The sequence below is a fragment of the Apiospora hydei genome (assembly GCF_038363865.1).
Source record: "Apiospora hydei strain CBS 114990 chromosome Unknown utg000008l_segment0_segment0, whole genome shotgun sequence".
Classification (NCBI taxonomy): Eukaryota; Fungi; Ascomycota; class Sordariomycetes; order Amphisphaeriales; family Apiosporaceae; genus Apiospora; species Apiospora hydei.
In genome coordinates, this window is record NW_027117367.1 from 713,000 (window position 1) to 728,667 (window position 15,668).

The window sequence follows — 15,668 nt, forward strand, 5'->3', positions numbered from 1 at the left end:
TTAACTTGAGTTCCATGTACTTCTTCATTCAAGCAGGTCTTATACATATATAGCTCTGTATGACTTGTTCTTCATATCGTTCATGGCCCGTCTGTATCCCAACAACATACTCTTTGATATCACTTCTCAGACATAAATCCTAATTGTACCTCACAAGCACAAGGCAAAACGTTCGAGACATGCATATGTATCAAGCAGATGAATCAAGAGCATCCACGGGCAAACCCGGAAGCCAGACTCCTGATATGACACGTATGTAACCCCTATTGAAGACCCTTTCAAACAACAAAATCTCGATTTAGCCAAAGCATTAACTCAACGCCCCTCCCTTACAGCTCCTTGTCACGAAATCGACTCTGAAAGGTTGGCAAGCTGCATCCTCGACGTACTGGCTAGCTATGGCCAGCATCTTCGAGCCTCAAACTTCCCGCTGAGAGAAGGAAATCAGAGCCGAAATCCCAGGACTGTTTGGATAGGGAAGCCTCGTTTCTTGGAACGCGTCAAAGACCATCTTGAGAAGAATGAACCAGTTCATATGTTGCTCCCAGCCTTCCCTTGTAAAAGTGTAGGTACTCACATCTCAGACTTGCTCATAAAACCATGTCCTTTAGCTAATTGTGTTTGATAATACGGACAGGCCAACACGATCGACAAGGTCCTCGGAAAGCTGCCTGATCTGGGCGAGGTCCTGGCCTTGTCTCGCTTGAACGCCATGTGCGAGGCCGTCCGCCGCATCTACGCGCCCGGTGCCAAGTTGACCATCGCATCAGACGGGTTGCTATTCAACGACATAATAGGGGTATCAGACGAAGATGCATGGGCGTACGGCGAGGCCCTCGTGGACATCATCGAAGAGAAGGGCTTTGCCCAGAACATCAAGTTCGCCAGAGCCATGGACCTGCTCGGCCTCCACACAGGTCCCGTGGACAAAGACACGTACTTGGCTCTGGCCTCCACCTGCCGCAATCGCCTGTTGGCCGAGTACGGCAGATCTGAGGACGAGTTCCGGGCAAGGATGGCCGTCGATGATGACACCGGGCGTACGTTGAAAGGGATAAAATTATTTCTCCGAAAAGACCTCAAGTGAGTCGATGACTAACTACTCCTTACTTACCCAAGGATCCCCATCCTCTCGTCCAAGTCACCTTTCGCTAAATCTCGTTCCCCAGATACACCCCCATGGCTAGAGCGCTCCCCAGCGAAGAGGCGTACCGGGATTACGTCGAGACGGGGGCAATGGCGGTGATGATCCGTTCCGAATCCTTCACCGATCTCATCGCGGCACGATGCCCCACCGCGGTCCGGCTATCAGTCCACCCGTCGACCGGCAACGCCAAACTAACAGTCCCTCTGATAGAAATATGTAGCGGCCGCGGCCGCGGCCATGGCCGGAAAAGAGGCAAAGGGTTCCCCCGAACCCCCTGGCACAGCGTCGTGGCCGTTGACGCGACCGGCAAGTACTCGACCCCCACGCCGAGGATGTGCGCCAGACGCACACCCTGGTCCGGCATCCGAGGGACGGACGGCCATATTACTACCGGAAGAAGTCGCCGCTGTGGGACGACCCGACCTGCTGGAACGGGGACGAGGTCGTCTTCGAGCCGGTGTACCCGCACGGCTTACTCGTGTATCCCCGAATTTCTGCATCGCAGAAGACGTTGAGCGACAAGCAGACCTCGCAGCTCCGCGCCCTGGCCCGGCAGTACCGGGGTAGGGTCATTGTATCCGGCTTCACCAACGCCGCGGCGGAGCTTTCTGCGCTGGCCCAAAATACCGACAGTGGCGGCAGCACCTCGAGTGCTTTATACCAGTTTATGCCACTCTGTGTCTTCGTATTCATTATACTGGTAGAAGTGATGACGCGATCGTGGTGCCGATGGCGGCCCTGGTTCGCGTTTGGCACGGCTGGAGTCGGTGAAAACATAGCTGTTTTTTTGAGCGTCGGTGGGGTTAACGAAGGAATGCTCTGTCAAGATTGAAGACAAGGTTGATCTAGCTTTCGTCCATCCATGAAAGTCTCGTATGATAGTTGGAGCACACGTGTAAATACAAACTAGGGGCCAATGCCCTTCTCACATGACTTATTCATGAGCCGATACATCAGTGTCTCATGGTTCCTGATGGCATATTTTGTTTACCTACATTACTCCCTACTATCTAACCAGCATCCATTAATCTGATACCCCAAAACCACCAACCATGGCCACCCTCGGCGTCCTAGAGCCCCTCCCCAAGAGCTCCAGCTCTCAAGTCCTGCGCCATTCCGCCCTCCAAACCGTCCTCCGCTTCTCCCAGTCCAACTCGCGCGCCGCGGCCCTCGCCCGCACCCTGGACTGCATGCACGGCGTCAGCAACACCCTCGCCCCCCGCCATCTGCCCTCACCCCGACCTGGCGACGGACCTGCCCATTGCCAGCCGCGACCTCTAGTCCTACGGCGCGATCGCCTCGTCCTTGCGCAGATGCTCCAGCTACGGCCGTGACTGTGACTGCACCTGTAATGGCCAAGACCACCTCTGTCCCCGCTGTCACAGCAGGGGTATCATACACCAAGGGTAAATTGAGGAGACATATGACATTTTAGCTAGGAATAATTCCTTCTCCATTCCTACTAACAAGTTTATAGTAGCCAACAAACAAACCAAAAGAGCAAATCTGGAAATCCAGTACGCATCCCGGCTATTCCTTCGTCCGTGTGATAAGCACGAGCGATGGCTATGTTTGGTAATAGTTGAAGATATCCCATGTAACAGACAGCCCGTGATAGTGTGTAAGGCGTCCTTCGGTAGATGTGGATGCGAGATCAATGTAACCCTCCAATTGGATGAGGGAATGCTACTCGTGCGCTTGGGACCACCTTCCCCGGCTGCTCCTAGGCATTACCCCATGGGGAATGGAGGAGATCACTCAGGGTCGTCACTTGATTTCAAGTCAAAAGGGCGGGTAGCCAAGATCAAGGATGCACAGAATCGTGACCTTTGGACTAAGTACTGATGGCGTGTCCCTCGTCGCGAGGGTCTTGCGAATACATTGCCCATGCTATCGGGATATCCTGCCCGGGCTATTGGGTTCTCCATCTGGTCCTACGTTCAAGAATTCCACACTTGGAGATGGACGACGAAAGCAACAGGCTATGTCAAACAGAACGCTATTGGTCGTGCAAATAAGCGAGAATGCCGGATATTAATGCACGGGCAGGGTTTCCCCAGGTCGACCTTCCCGACATGAGGGGAAGATCGACGTCAACATAAGAAGGGGGCATGCCACACCCGGGCTTGAGTAAAATAAGGGTCGATGTCTGATATACGCAGTTAATCTTTATTCAAGCAACTTCGTCTGGATTTCTCGGGTCATTGGATCAACGCCATCATGGCCGACCCCAAACGTGAAGGCAGTGGCCATCAGGCTGGCTGGGCCGAGAGGCCCCACGAGGAAGCCCAGGCGGGCAACATTGACGAACATGCGACGACGGTACGCGAAGCTCTCATGAACCACCGCTGGGCTGTCATGTGGTCACTGACGGTGTCCATGTCTGTCATCATGGAAGGTAAGTGGCATTGCCCAGGTCAAGTAGCACATGTCTGTTATCCTCGTATGCAGAAACAACTAATGGCACCGCCACTTATCCAGGATACGACACAATCTTGATGGGGAACTTCCTCGGTTTCCCAGCGTTCCAGAAACAGTTCGGCGAGGACCATGGCGGCGAGGCGGGATACCAGGTGACGGCAGCTTGGCGTAAGTGATTGATCATCCCCACAAGGAAGAGCCCCAGAATGGGCCTTCCTGTCATCAGACTTCGCTGATGGTATATTGCCAGAGTCCGCCTTGTGGGGAGGTTCGATAGCCGGCTGCATCATTGGAGTCTTCATCAACGGCTATCTGATCAGCCAATTCGGGTTTAAGCGTGTGTTCCTGGCGTCGCTGCTGCTAATGACCGCTTTCATATTCCCATCCTTCTTTGGGAAGACTCCTGCCGTTCAGACCGTCGGCCAAGTACTGTGTGGGTAAGTATATGTTCCAGTCATGGCTCTGCCTGTCGTGCATATTTGACCTGTCTGATTCATCTGTCGCAGTGTCCCGTGGGGAATCTTCGCCACAATCGGCCCTGCCTATGCATCGGAGATCTTGCCACTGGCACTGCGCTCCTACTTGACCGCCTACGTCAACATGTGCTTCGCGATCGGGCAGTTCATCGGCGCGGGCGTGATCCAGGGATTGCTGAAGCGGAACGATGAGTGGTCCTATCGCATCCCCTTCGCGGTGCAGTGGGTGTGGCCGGTGCCCCTCTTCGTGATCTGCCTGTTCATGCCCGAGAGCCCTTGGTGGCTAGTTCAAAAAGGCCGACTTGAAGAAGCGGAACAAGTCTTGCGTCGCGTCACCTGCGGTCCGCAGCGGGACAAGGCGCCCCAGACGCTGGCTATGATGGTACACACCAACGCCATCGAGCACGAGATCGAGGCGGGCAGTTCGTATCTCGACTGCTTCAGGGGCAGCCACAGGCGACGGACAGAGATCGCCTGCGTCTCGTTCGCCGGGCAGGTCCTCGCGGGCTCCCAGTTCGCCTACTCGGGCACGTACTTCTTCCAGCAGGCCGGCATGGGCGCCGAAGATGCGTATAAGCTGGGTCTGGGCGGGACCGCCATCGCCTTCGTCGGGACGATCCTGTCCTGGTTTCTGATGCGTCGCGTCGGGCGCCGGACCATCTACCTGAGCGGCATGTCGGGCATCGTCGCCTACTTATTCACCATCGGCATCCTAACCACCAGCTCCCCGCAACACCGGCGTCGTCTGGGCGCAATCCTCGCTCTGCCTCGTCTGGCTCTTCACCTTCTCGCTCTCGGTGGGGCCCATGGGCTGGACGATCCCGGCCGAGGTGTCGTCGACGCGGCTGCGGGCCAAGACCATCTGCCTCGCGCGCAACGGGTACTACCTGACGCTGCTCTGGGCCAACATCCTGGAGCCCTACATGGTGAACCCGACGAGCTGGGACTGGCGCGGGTACACGGGCTTCTTCTGGTGTGGCTGGGCGGCGCTGACGCTTTGCTGGACCTTTTTTCGGCTCGTCGAGACCAAGGATCGGACTTTCGAGGAGCTCGACCTCATGTTCGCGGCCGGGGTGCCGACGCGCCGGTTCGCGACGTACCATGTGGACGCCTACGCCGAAGACTTGGCTGCTAAGGATCGGGTGGTGGATGGCGGTGCGGCCAAGAAGAAGGAAACAGAGGCTTAGCGGCTGTCGTCGTGTCTTATTTTCGAAGTGTGGCATTGCTAGTACGAGAGGTAGAACGAGCTTGAAAGGTCTAGGTGCAAATAGACTCGCTTCTCTGAAACAGCGCCATGTTTGAAAGCTATCAGGGTCACACGTTACTTTGCGCATTGTTCCCATCCAAGACAAGGAGTATCTTGTTAAACAAAGGGTTTCCATAAACTGTTCAGAAACAATGTGATGCAGGCAGACTTCGACGGAAAGAAACGCGAAACCGATTTCTTACAAGGCAGACAAACCGCTCGTCGCTCGTAACTCTTCTTGTCGGTTCGGGAGCATACGGCGCTGAGCTGATGGGCTAGGCTAGGCAGCCTGGGGTTAGTGCAATTAATGGGTACCTAGAGCATCGAGGATCCCACTTTACCCCACGAATGCCCCCAGCTTTAGCGCCTCTGAGCCCTGTAAAGGCACCGAGGAGCGAAATGGCTCCAGTATGCAAGTGTTTTCAACACCCCGGAAACGCTGGATATACCATGACAGTAACTACAGTACCCCTGTCTGGAATGCTCGAGTTGAAAGCGAAGCTGGCAATGTAGGCAGGTTAAGTCACAACTTTGGCCATATCGAATCATCTACTCATTCTTCCTCATATCGAAACCCGAAACTCCCCTCCACACAAAAGATCCTCCTCCCCTCCCGCGTCATCGCCTCCGCCCGCACCTCCCACTTCCCAATCGGCACAAACTCCGGATACAGCAGCATAGGCGGCGAGCCGATCTCGGCGTAGCCCTTCAGGATGCCGGAAGGACAAGTCCTGTGCATTTCTACGGGTGTCGTCTGGTGGCCGTCGTCGTCGCTGCCGGGCGGGAGCGGCAACGAGACCTTCTGGAATACGTTCAGGTCGCACAGGGGCATGTAGACCATGGTACCTAGATCGCGCCCGTTCACAGTGGCTGTAATGTTGAGCCAGGGCACGCCGTCGCCGGTGGCGGCGGCGGCGACGAAGTTGCCGTAGAGCTGGACTTCTTGGTAGTGGCCGCTGTGGTAAAGGGGTCGAGGGGTCAGCGTAGCTAGATCTGCAGAAACGTCATGCGGCATTGTAAAAGAAGGAGGTAGAGAGAACTGAGACGGCATACACGCGTGGTTGGGGGGTAAAGTCCAGCCGGCTGATCTGGAAGAGGTCTTCAGACGGATCTGAGCAGTGGTAGGCGGGAGACTGCCCGGGGACTTTTAGGCTACCCACGGAGTTCTCTGTCGATAGCGCCATGGGACGCTGCTGCTGGGCGGGTGCACCGTCCAACGGCACAGCCCCCGTCACGACGATGCACGACGCGAGCGCCAGGAGCAGATGCGATGGAGCGATCATGGTGGCAGACGCAGAAACAATTGGTGTCGCTGCGATATTCAAATCGCTTAGAAGTGGATGTTTATTGTCAATTTCGCTGATTGACTATCTGCTTTACTTATGTGCTGCTCAGAGGTGTTTTGGCTGGTGCCTAAGCTAATGCCCCTTTTGATTAGTGGAAGCCTCCCAATCCCTGCCAACACAAAGCACAGTAAGCACCCAGGAATGCCTCAGCGAAATATAATCCTCGTGTTCAAGATGCCAAACTGCACCCAGGATAGAAATGTTCTTCTTCGGCCATCTTGTCGGCATGAAAGTTGAAGTCCGTGGGATATTGGGATATCTCCGCCGAGAAGCTCAGTCTCAAAAGAAGTCGAAGAGCCGAGTCGCACTGCGAAGGATGAGGGGACATCGAACAAGTAATCCCGTTGTTCCGTGCGTGTCTCGTCCCTACCTCTCCTAGCCTCCCCTCCTTGGATCCATGGCGACAACTACTTCTTATGTGTTGGCAGTCCGACAGCTTCATTCCTGGCCCAAATCCAACATCCACGGGAACCGGTCGAGAACGCGGTCGGTCACCTCCCACAGAATGTTCGGGACGGCCCGCCACGTCCATCCCGGCCAGGCGTTACAGAACTCCGCCGCCGAGGGGCGCCAGATCGCGTAGAGAAAGGCGCCTGCGAGCCCAGCTCTTACGGCGTTGATGAATGTGCGCTGATTGCGAGTGACAGGGACACTGTTTGCACCGCCTGCGATGTTGCCGCCGGCGCAGGCGTCCTTGGCGGGTTGCGGCCTGTTGGTGGGGCCGGCTTGCTGCGACATTGTGTTTGGTATGGTAGATGAAATGATGGGGTCTGACTGTCGATGATTTGATAGTGGTGGATGGGTATAGTAGCAAGATGATGAGAGAGCACGAGTGAAGAAGTGAAGGTGCTTTTCAAGGTGCAGCCTTCTCTGGCACTGACCAAAGGCGATGGAGATAGGTACATCCTTGGCGCCTTCTGCCGATTATTTTCAGCCTTTTGTCGACCCATGGCATTGGAGTTGATCAACGCGAATTCCATGTCCCACGTGTTGATGGGTTCATGATTTGGGTTTGCATGTTTGTTGGTAGGTTGCTTTTTCCAAGGCTTTCTGCTCTACTCAGTCGGCATGGTCTCCTAATCAGGTGGGATCTCAGAGAAAGCACAATTCAATTGTTGACACTACTTGAATTCATTTCCGAGTAGTGACCTCCAGTATTTTTGCGTGGCATTCCAAGTCTACCTAACGCTTAGCTGTTGGCCGCCGACTTCCTTTCAACCCGCTATGCAGTTTCCCTTATTGCAACCCGCCCAAGTCAAACCGTAATGTAAGTACGCCCACCTCTTTAGGCAAACGGGAAGCCGCCCCAGGCGTATTTCAGGATATCTCTCGACGTAATCTCCTCCTCCTTGCCCTTGAGCTCGTCGACGTCCCAATTGGCCCAGACCATCCGGCCGCTGAGGAACTTAGCCTCGGGCCGCGAGACCCAGAGACAGAACCCCGCAAATAGTTTCGCTGTTGTTCGCAAGATATCGTCAGCGGTTACCCTTTTCAAACGCCAAGTACCGAAGAGACCAAAAGCTCTCAAGCAGAAGGAGGAAAGGGGGCACCCACGTGTGTCCATATGCACCATGGGCGAATCCGGCGTCGCCCCCGACTTCCGGAAAACAGGCGTATCCACCATGCCCGGATGCACCGCCGTCACGTTCAGGTTCGGGTTCTCGACGGCGAGGTACTCGACCGTCTTGACGAGCGCGAGCTTCGAGACGAGGTAGCCCGACAACCCCGCGGTCGCAGCGACGGGAAACGCCATCGCACCCGCGGGCACGGTCACGACGCTGGCGTCTTTAGCCGCCTTGGGGAACAGGACCTTGGCAAGGACCACGAGGCTCTTGACGTTGACCTCGTAGGCACGCCAGTAGTCCATCACGTCTTCCGTCTGGGCGATGGGGGCCGGCGCGTTGATGTGGCCGGCGCAGTGGACCAGGACGTTCCAGGTCGCGTTGCCTAGGGTCAGGGCGATCTGCTGCACGGCGGTCTCGTCGCTGACCCACGCCTGGACCGTCTTGACCTGGACGTCGTTGTTGACGTTGGCGACCTGGGTGCCGGTCTCGATGAGCTTCTGGGCGTTGCGGCCCGTCAGGACCAGGGTCTTGGCTCCGGCTTTGGCGTACGCGAGGGCGGTTTCTCGACCCAGTCCGCCTCCCTAGACGCGTTCAACATTTGATGAAATCGAGTATGTCAGACTCCGGGGTGACTGCTTACAGCGCCAGTGATCACCACCGTCTCGCCCTTGTGGCTGACCTTCTCATTGGTGTAGTCAATGGCGGGGTAGACATCGTTATGCCACTAGATGCGCAGAGGTCAGCGACCAGAGTCCCCTCTCCGAGTGTAGGATGTGCCGCAGTGGTTCCTTACTGTAGGCGTTAAAGACGGGTAAGGGGGCTGCATTGTGAGTGGGTGGGTGCACTTTGGAATCAGTTCGGCGACGTTGAGTATGAGTCTGATCGCTCATCGAAAACGCAAAAGGAACAATGGTGGGATAAGGATGGACTTAAAGGGGTATGCTGGATTCCGAGGGAATCTGGCCATTCAGGGAGGTGAATCCTGCCGAGCGTGGTGAGGGGTCTCTCCGGTCTGTTTACCGTCGCCTCGCCAGGCACGAGGCATTTTCCCACATTTGTGGACCCAGCAATTGCGGCACGGACATTGGACGCTGAGTGTCATCTTGTTGGCTGTACACTTAGGGATGTATGTAGTCGTGCGGCACGGCTGTTGGTTGTTGCATGTTCATCACGTCAGTTGCGCCGGATGAATGGGAATTGAACGCCCGCTGCGTTGGTGAACCTTATTTGATCGCAATTGGACACCCGACCCGCAATTGCGCCAACCTCCCACCCTTGCCCCTTTTCCTTCACCAACGCCTCCCGCGATGGGATCTTCCTACCCGAGCAGTACAACATCTAATGTTGAGGGAATCTGTATGTCTTCCATCGCCATGGAACCAGATTGATATATCCTGTGCTCCTACTTCGCCCTGCACAACCGACCATCCCCCCTCTCTTCCCACTCCTCACTACCCACAGCCGTCCTAGCATACATGATACTCTTAGGATCATACTTCCGCTTAATCCCCAACAGTCTCTCGTAATGATCCCCATACATCGTCCTCTGAAAGTCCCCCTGTTCAAAATTCGCCTCATTCAAATAAGCCGCCCCACCCTCCGGCGTCAACCGCTCCAGCGTCGGAATCAAATCGTGCGTAATCCGCCCCTGCCCCGCGAGCGTCGCGCCCCAATCCGTGTAGTTGACCGGCGTCCCGAGCGCGAGCCCGAACAGCGTCTCCCGGAAGTACGGGTGCACCGCCACGTCGCCCGCGGCCGCCACCCCGCGCGCGACGTTGTAGCTCACGCCCGACATGAAGGCCGTCGTGCTGATGTGCCGGATCGCGCCGACGAGCTCGTCGGTCCGCTCGAGCGCGAGGGAACGCGGGATCAGCCGGCCGCCGACGTTGTAGTCCGAGACGTTCCAGCTCGTGGCCTGGGAGTAGGACTCGAAGCTGTCGAGGAAGGTCTTGTGCTGGGCCGAGGCGTACTGGTACTCCAGGCCGGCCCCCTTCAGGATGTCGACCATGGGCTGCATCAGCTTGTCCAGTTCGGTCGAGGTGAGGCCCGGCGCGACCGCGGGCGAAATCATGAAGCCGAACGGGGCGGCGATCCAGACTACGAAGGCGCCCGCGTCGACTAGGCCGGGAAGCGCCTTTTGGATGAAGCCGCCGATCGCGGAGTACAGCGCGTCTGCGTTAGTTCCCGTGTTCGCCACCATCATTGACGCCGTAGAACCATATGTGTCCGGGAAGGCCTTGACGGTGGCAGACGTAACGACGCCAAAAGTCCCGCCGCCGCCGCCACGGAGCGCCCAGAACAGATCCGTATTCTCCTTGGGCGAGGCGATGACGAATTCACCAGTCGGTGTCACCACTTCCATCTCGAGAACCGTGTCGGCAGCCAAGCCGTATCTCGACGCCAGCGGCCCATGGCCGCCGCCCTGGATGAAGCCGCCTGCCAACGCAACCGTTGGGCAGTTCCCCCAGCCACCACCAGGTTGTGTGATGCGGCGAACTTGTAGGCTTCCAGCGATTCAACCCCTGCTCCCATTTTGACAGCCGGCCCTGTGTACTCGGAGCTGGAGTATTGAAGTAACTCCATAGACTTGAAGCTGTGCATCCATATGGACATAGAGTGAGCCCCGGTCGATTTCCCCAGGTAATCGTGGCCGGTATTCCGAATTACCAGCCGAATGTTGTTCTCGGTGGCGAAGCGAACGCCCTCCACGATATCCGAGACCTCGGTAGCATTGATCACGTAGACGGCGTCTGTCCCAGTTGTACAACGCGTATCAGGCCCCAACCAAGGGTTGCAAGTATCGTTGGAGAACAAGTAGGACATGGGCGAAGACGGAGACTCCAGGTGCGTTTCCGGCAGGAACCACGTGTCCCTCAGGACAGCACATCGCTCTTCGTCATACAGGTCGTTGGGCGCGCCGTTCAGGGTCTTGTGGCACGGCGCCGCGATGGGCACGGTCGCGATGAGCTTGCCGCCCACCGTCTCATTCAGATTGTTCCAGGCCGTGATGTTCGGCCAAGCGGCGTCGCTCAGGATCGTGCGGCAGACCGGGTCTGCCGAGAAGAAGAAAAAGAAGCGGTCGCGGGCCAGTATGGCGGCGAGCGCCACGAGGACGGCGGACCACGCAAGCACGCTGCGGGTCGACATAGTATGGCCTAGTTGCAGAAACTGCAGATAGAAGGAAACAAAACGAGTTCAAGGATGAAGACTAGAGATAAGTTTTGCGAATAGAGAGGGGAAATAGCTCACATGAGGGGAGTTTGGTGCCCAATAGAGGCCGCAGCAATGGAAACAAAACAAGTGGTGACTTTCTGCGGCACAGCAGCTGGCGGTTGTGCCGGTTTCTGGGCCGTTGGTCCCGCCATGATGGATGTATGCATGCAGCTTACTGTACATGGATTAAATCCAGCCGAATGGCGATCCTGATTCCTCCGTTCGGAATGATATGTCTTTATGGATTTTTCTACGTTACGTTACTGCATGCAGTCTAACATTTGATGTGTTCTTGGCTTAGCACACCTCCTTTCCACCAGTCTCTCTTATATAGTGTGATACTCTTTCGTGGCCGTCTTTACAAATATAAATGTCACTTAATATACCCCAGGCTTAAGTCATGGCCAAGTTTCCCTTCATACTACCAGGCGTTCAACAGGGCGAGAGTTCAAGTATACCAATATTATCTACATATGCTATGCCAGGGTGTGTGCATCACAGCAACACTCTCAAACCCATATTCAAATATATTCGGTTTATTACTGACAACGTCAAGTACGGGTAAGGCCCTGTAGTCTAATGGGAAGTGACAAAGAATGTTAGGAAGCAGAGGTGGAACTAACTCAGTAATACCAGTTCAACCTTGCCCACCACTGTACTTCATGTGACCAAGATGCCGACCATGATATAGGCAATGCAGGCGTCATTTCCACCTTCCTGCCCCATATGTAGGAAAGCAGTCGTATAAACTCCCCTTTCCCGGAAGGACTTGGGACATTAAGAGTTGAATGCATCTTGTTTTTACTATAATCTGTAAGCAGCCGATCTGATGTGGCAGCACGCTATAGCATGGTTCAACACGAGATGGAGGCACACCAAGGTTCAGGACGGTCTGGTGTGCCCCATGCTGTGAGCGCATGTTCAGAAGGGACGATTTGGTATGCGCTCAGACACCAAGGACCTGTATATATGACATGAGAATGACCCGGTAGATAGATGTGAAAACCAAGGCTTTGCACCCCCCGCTACCTCAGACCCTACCGTCGCCTAGCTGAATGCTTACATAATCGATATGAGACCACTGAGAAACTGCTGGAGCGACATCCATCGGATGAAGGCACGGAAGACACGTAAGTGATAACCAGGTACAGCAGGGTAGTCATAACATGTGAATCACGAAGGGGGCTTGTGAACGGACACGCAGTTTCTATTGCTTCTGTTGGCAATAAATAGAATCGTGCTTTTCGTATCATAGGCCAAGGGACAAGCAGCAGCGGACTGACTGTGGCCAAAGCTTGTTGTATCGTCAGCTACGTAAGCATGAAGGCGGTTCACGTTGGGAGCCAAGCGTAGGCATCGACGGCACAGCATACAGGCACATACATGTCCGTAAATCAACAGTCATCCCGATAAGTTCGTCCGCGGCAAAGAGACGATGGAGTAATGAGGCACAGTTCAAGGGACAACGAAAACGAAATACCTTCAACGTCTCGCCGTAACGCGGTTCAAAACAGCATTGAAATCCCAAGAACAACATAGGCAGATCAAGGTATTCACAACAAGCCTTTCTAGCTTTCGGGCGGATAGGTATGTATAGCAGGTTACTTCTTCCGGGCAGGCTGGATGTATCAGATCATCAATGGAGCCGAATGCGATCAAGCCGGTGATTTGACAGGAGGACGCTCCACTGATCCCGCGTGCAAACGCTGCTCTAAAGATCCTCAAGGGTGCCCTATCACACAGGCCTCAAGCCGTCGACTCGAACTTGTGCTCACCTGTGGGAGTTGCACTTGTTGGTAGCAATCGGCAGAAGTGTGTTGGTACGTGACAGCGATATTTGAAAGTCTTACTCTGTCAATGGTCCCAGGAGAAGATCTGGCACGGCATGATGCTGAAGGAGAAATCGCCACGCAAATGATGTCTTACGAGATGCCACTAATGATCACGTATTTGCTATAGGTCAAGCTTGTCGCCGGCATTGGCATTTGACAGCAGCACGTGGGACTCGTGAAGGACGTGATGGGAATACGACAAGATCGCAATCAGCTTGGACGTCCTAATCAGAGTGGCACAAGCCCAGTACAACATAATGCATATGCCCTTTGGGGTCATCATAAAGCTCGCAAGATGTCAAGAGGAAAAAGCAGGCGACGACGTGCATGTGTGTTGGTCAATTGTTGTGTACAAGCAAGAGGGAAAGCAAGAGAGGGCGGCGTTATCGCACAACATTTGGTGACCACTGCTGGTCTCGTCGCGTTAGTGTTCAGCGACGCAATTGACACATAGTGGCTGTTTGACAGATCTTGGGTTGTAGGCAATACGCGTGGCTTCCCTAGTATTGACAATGGGCAAGGCGCTGAGGAACAAGACCGACGTGCGATCGTGAAGCAAAGGTGTAGATGCAATGTCACTGTATGTAGGGCGCTGCGGACTGGTTTCGAGACCATCGGACATGTAGAATGGTTCTCTTGATACGTCGCGCGGTTCGATCGAGGTTTCGGAGACTTGACTGGCTGCGAATAAGTAGTCGCCGTAATTGATTGAGGATCGTGGTACGAGGTCGTGGCGCGTGTTGGTTGTCCTGGACGTGGTTGGCGCGGGTTGTGCGATGTCGTCATCTCGTTGGATCGCTGACAGCAAAATTCCTAGTCGACAAGGTGCTGAGATGTTTGGAAATGGTCGCTACACGAGACAATGCCAACCGGAAGTTCGCGACAGGGATATGGTGATTTCGGCTTCGCCTACATGTTTCGTAGATCACGTCAGACTGCCTGAACAACTCGTTGTCCAGTAGCAAGCGGCGTCGAGGACAGCAATGCCAAATGATCGCAAGAGGGACGGTCGCGCCCCCAATCGTCCAGATCGCGTCAGAATTGTCATGAGAAAGACGCAGGACATCAGTGGAGGTACGGGGAATGGATTGGATCGTCGAACATCGCTCACCGTCGCGCTTCTTCTTCGCTCCGTTCCGCGAAGGAACCAAAGAGATGAAAAAACAAGACATCTCCAAAGAGATTGAGGTTTCCAAAATTCCCTACCCGGCCGAAGCCAGGTAGGAGCGGTCTTAGTTTAGTTTTCAACTAGCAAAAACGCAATCTCGGACGAATCCTCACTGATATGCGTAAAGCCCGTGCACCAGGATGGAGAAGAAAAGAGGAAGAGAAGTCTGAGAAGATGGGAGGGAGCTGAGATATTTATACCCTGCCAGAAGGCCAGAGTGGGTCCCAGCTGATTTCGCAGATGACTGATTTTGCCTGCTGGAAGCCTTACCTTTTTGGTGGGGCACCAGGCTTCAGCAGGCGTGCAGGCAAAGCTACCGCCTGAAACTTGAAGTTTGGTGCCTGGAAAATGGGAATCTGATTTCTGATTGGCTCAAAAGTCCGGACACAACTCCCTCAGACCAGGCAGATGTGCCAACAGTGACTCACCCGCAGGAAAAGTGACTGTATTCAATATTCTAGGTGCTAGGCTCCCATTCACACCATGTGACCCCAAAGTCATGACGGGAAGTTTTCAGCTGCCAATAATCTCTAAAATCCAATCAAGGTTGCCTTGGGCCTTGGCATCACAGCGACAGCGAGCAACCAATAGTGACTCGAGCGCATCATCTGGTCAGATAAGGATATCTCCTCAGGTATAGAAGCTGATACCCTGCAATTTCTAGCTGTAGACGTGCGGAGGGAGGTGCGGGTTGCGTCACATCGACCCGGGCTCTACTTTGGTCTACCGTCGTTGAGGAAGGTGTGGACTGGCGCATGCACCTCGACTCAGCCTAAACTCGCTACAAGACATCCAAACATCAATGATCATGTATCTCCACCAACTCCCCAGCGTACCTGCCTTGTCCGTATTGGCGGGAAATACCAAAAAGTCAAGCACGAATCGAGTCCATTCCAGTCAATGTAGCTATTGCCCCTGCTATGCTGTCTTCGGTAGTACATACTTGTCTTCTCCAGCTGCCCCTCATTCTACCCCGCCATGTTCTGTTACTGGTATCGACGCATCCAGATTGATGTGCAGTAGTGCTGTGTGATGCGATTTCCTCACGCATGGCTCGAGATTGAGATGGCTTTCCCTTTGAATGGCTAACCGCCGACAGCTTGGTGATGGGCGACGAAGAGTTTGCCGATGTCTTAATTGTCCAATACTGTCGCGGGACGGCTCGAGCAGTGCGAGAACCTAAACACCACAATTTGGCCTGTCTTCGCCAAACTCCTGAGCGCAACATGGCCAGCCCGCCTGCTGTCACGGGCG

The 15,668-nt window shown here is 54.8% G+C and overlaps 7 protein-coding genes across 7 annotated transcripts; 3 read left to right on the forward strand and 4 right to left on the reverse strand.

The window, feature by feature from the left end:
* Positions 1-712: 712 nt before the first annotated feature.
* On the forward strand, positions 713-1,979 carry PG997_010779 (Pyoverdine/dityrosine biosynthesis protein-domain-containing protein; the record flags this gene model as incomplete). Its single annotated transcript, XM_066815094.1, has 3 exons — positions 713-1,083; positions 1,170-1,363; positions 1,459-1,979. 3 exons carry the CDS (start codon positions 713-715, stop codon positions 1,977-1,979), a joined length of 1,086 nt encoding a protein of 361 aa, XP_066664384.1.
* Positions 1,980-2,199: 220 nt separating this feature from the next.
* On the forward strand, positions 2,200-2,481 carry PG997_010780 (uncharacterized protein; the record flags this gene model as incomplete). Its single annotated transcript, XM_066815095.1, has 1 exon — positions 2,200-2,481. One exon carries the CDS (start codon positions 2,200-2,202, stop codon positions 2,479-2,481), a length of 282 nt encoding a protein of 93 aa, XP_066664385.1.
* Positions 2,482-3,367: 886 nt separating this feature from the next.
* PG997_010781 (general substrate transporter) lies at positions 3,368-5,179 on the forward strand (the record flags this gene model as incomplete). Its single annotated transcript, XM_066815096.1, has 4 exons — positions 3,368-3,545; positions 3,599-3,736; positions 3,795-4,005; positions 4,075-5,179. 4 exons carry the CDS (start codon positions 3,368-3,370, stop codon positions 5,177-5,179), a joined length of 1,632 nt encoding a protein of 543 aa, XP_066664386.1.
* Positions 5,180-5,843: 664 nt separating this feature from the next.
* PG997_010782 (uncharacterized protein) lies at positions 5,844-6,573 on the reverse strand (the record flags this gene model as incomplete). The annotated part of the gene is made up of 2 exons (XM_066815097.1): positions 5,844-6,246; positions 6,344-6,573. 2 exons carry the CDS (start codon positions 6,571-6,573, stop codon positions 5,844-5,846), a joined length of 633 nt encoding a protein of 210 aa, XP_066664387.1.
* Positions 6,574-7,074: 501 nt separating this feature from the next.
* Positions 7,075-7,374, reverse strand: PG997_010783 (uncharacterized protein; the record flags this gene model as incomplete). Its single annotated transcript, XM_066815098.1, has 1 exon — positions 7,075-7,374. The coding sequence occupies one exon, from the start codon at positions 7,372-7,374 to the stop codon at positions 7,075-7,077; it is 300 nt and encodes a 99-aa protein (XP_066664388.1).
* Positions 7,375-7,921: 547 nt separating this feature from the next.
* PG997_010784 (short chain dehydrogenase) lies at positions 7,922-9,027 on the reverse strand (the record flags this gene model as incomplete). Its single annotated transcript, XM_066815099.1, has 3 exons — positions 7,922-8,782; positions 8,842-8,925; positions 8,995-9,027. The coding sequence occupies 3 exons, from the start codon at positions 9,025-9,027 to the stop codon at positions 7,922-7,924; spliced, it is 978 nt and encodes a 325-aa protein (XP_066664389.1).
* A 576-nt stretch (positions 9,028-9,603) lies between these two features.
* On the reverse strand, positions 9,604-11,348 carry PG997_010785 (FAD binding domain protein; the record flags this gene model as incomplete). The annotated part of the gene is made up of 2 exons (XM_066815100.1): positions 9,604-10,705; positions 10,780-11,348. 2 exons carry the CDS (start codon positions 11,346-11,348, stop codon positions 9,604-9,606), a joined length of 1,671 nt encoding a protein of 556 aa, XP_066664390.1.
* Between the last annotated feature and the right edge of the window lie 4,320 nt (positions 11,349-15,668).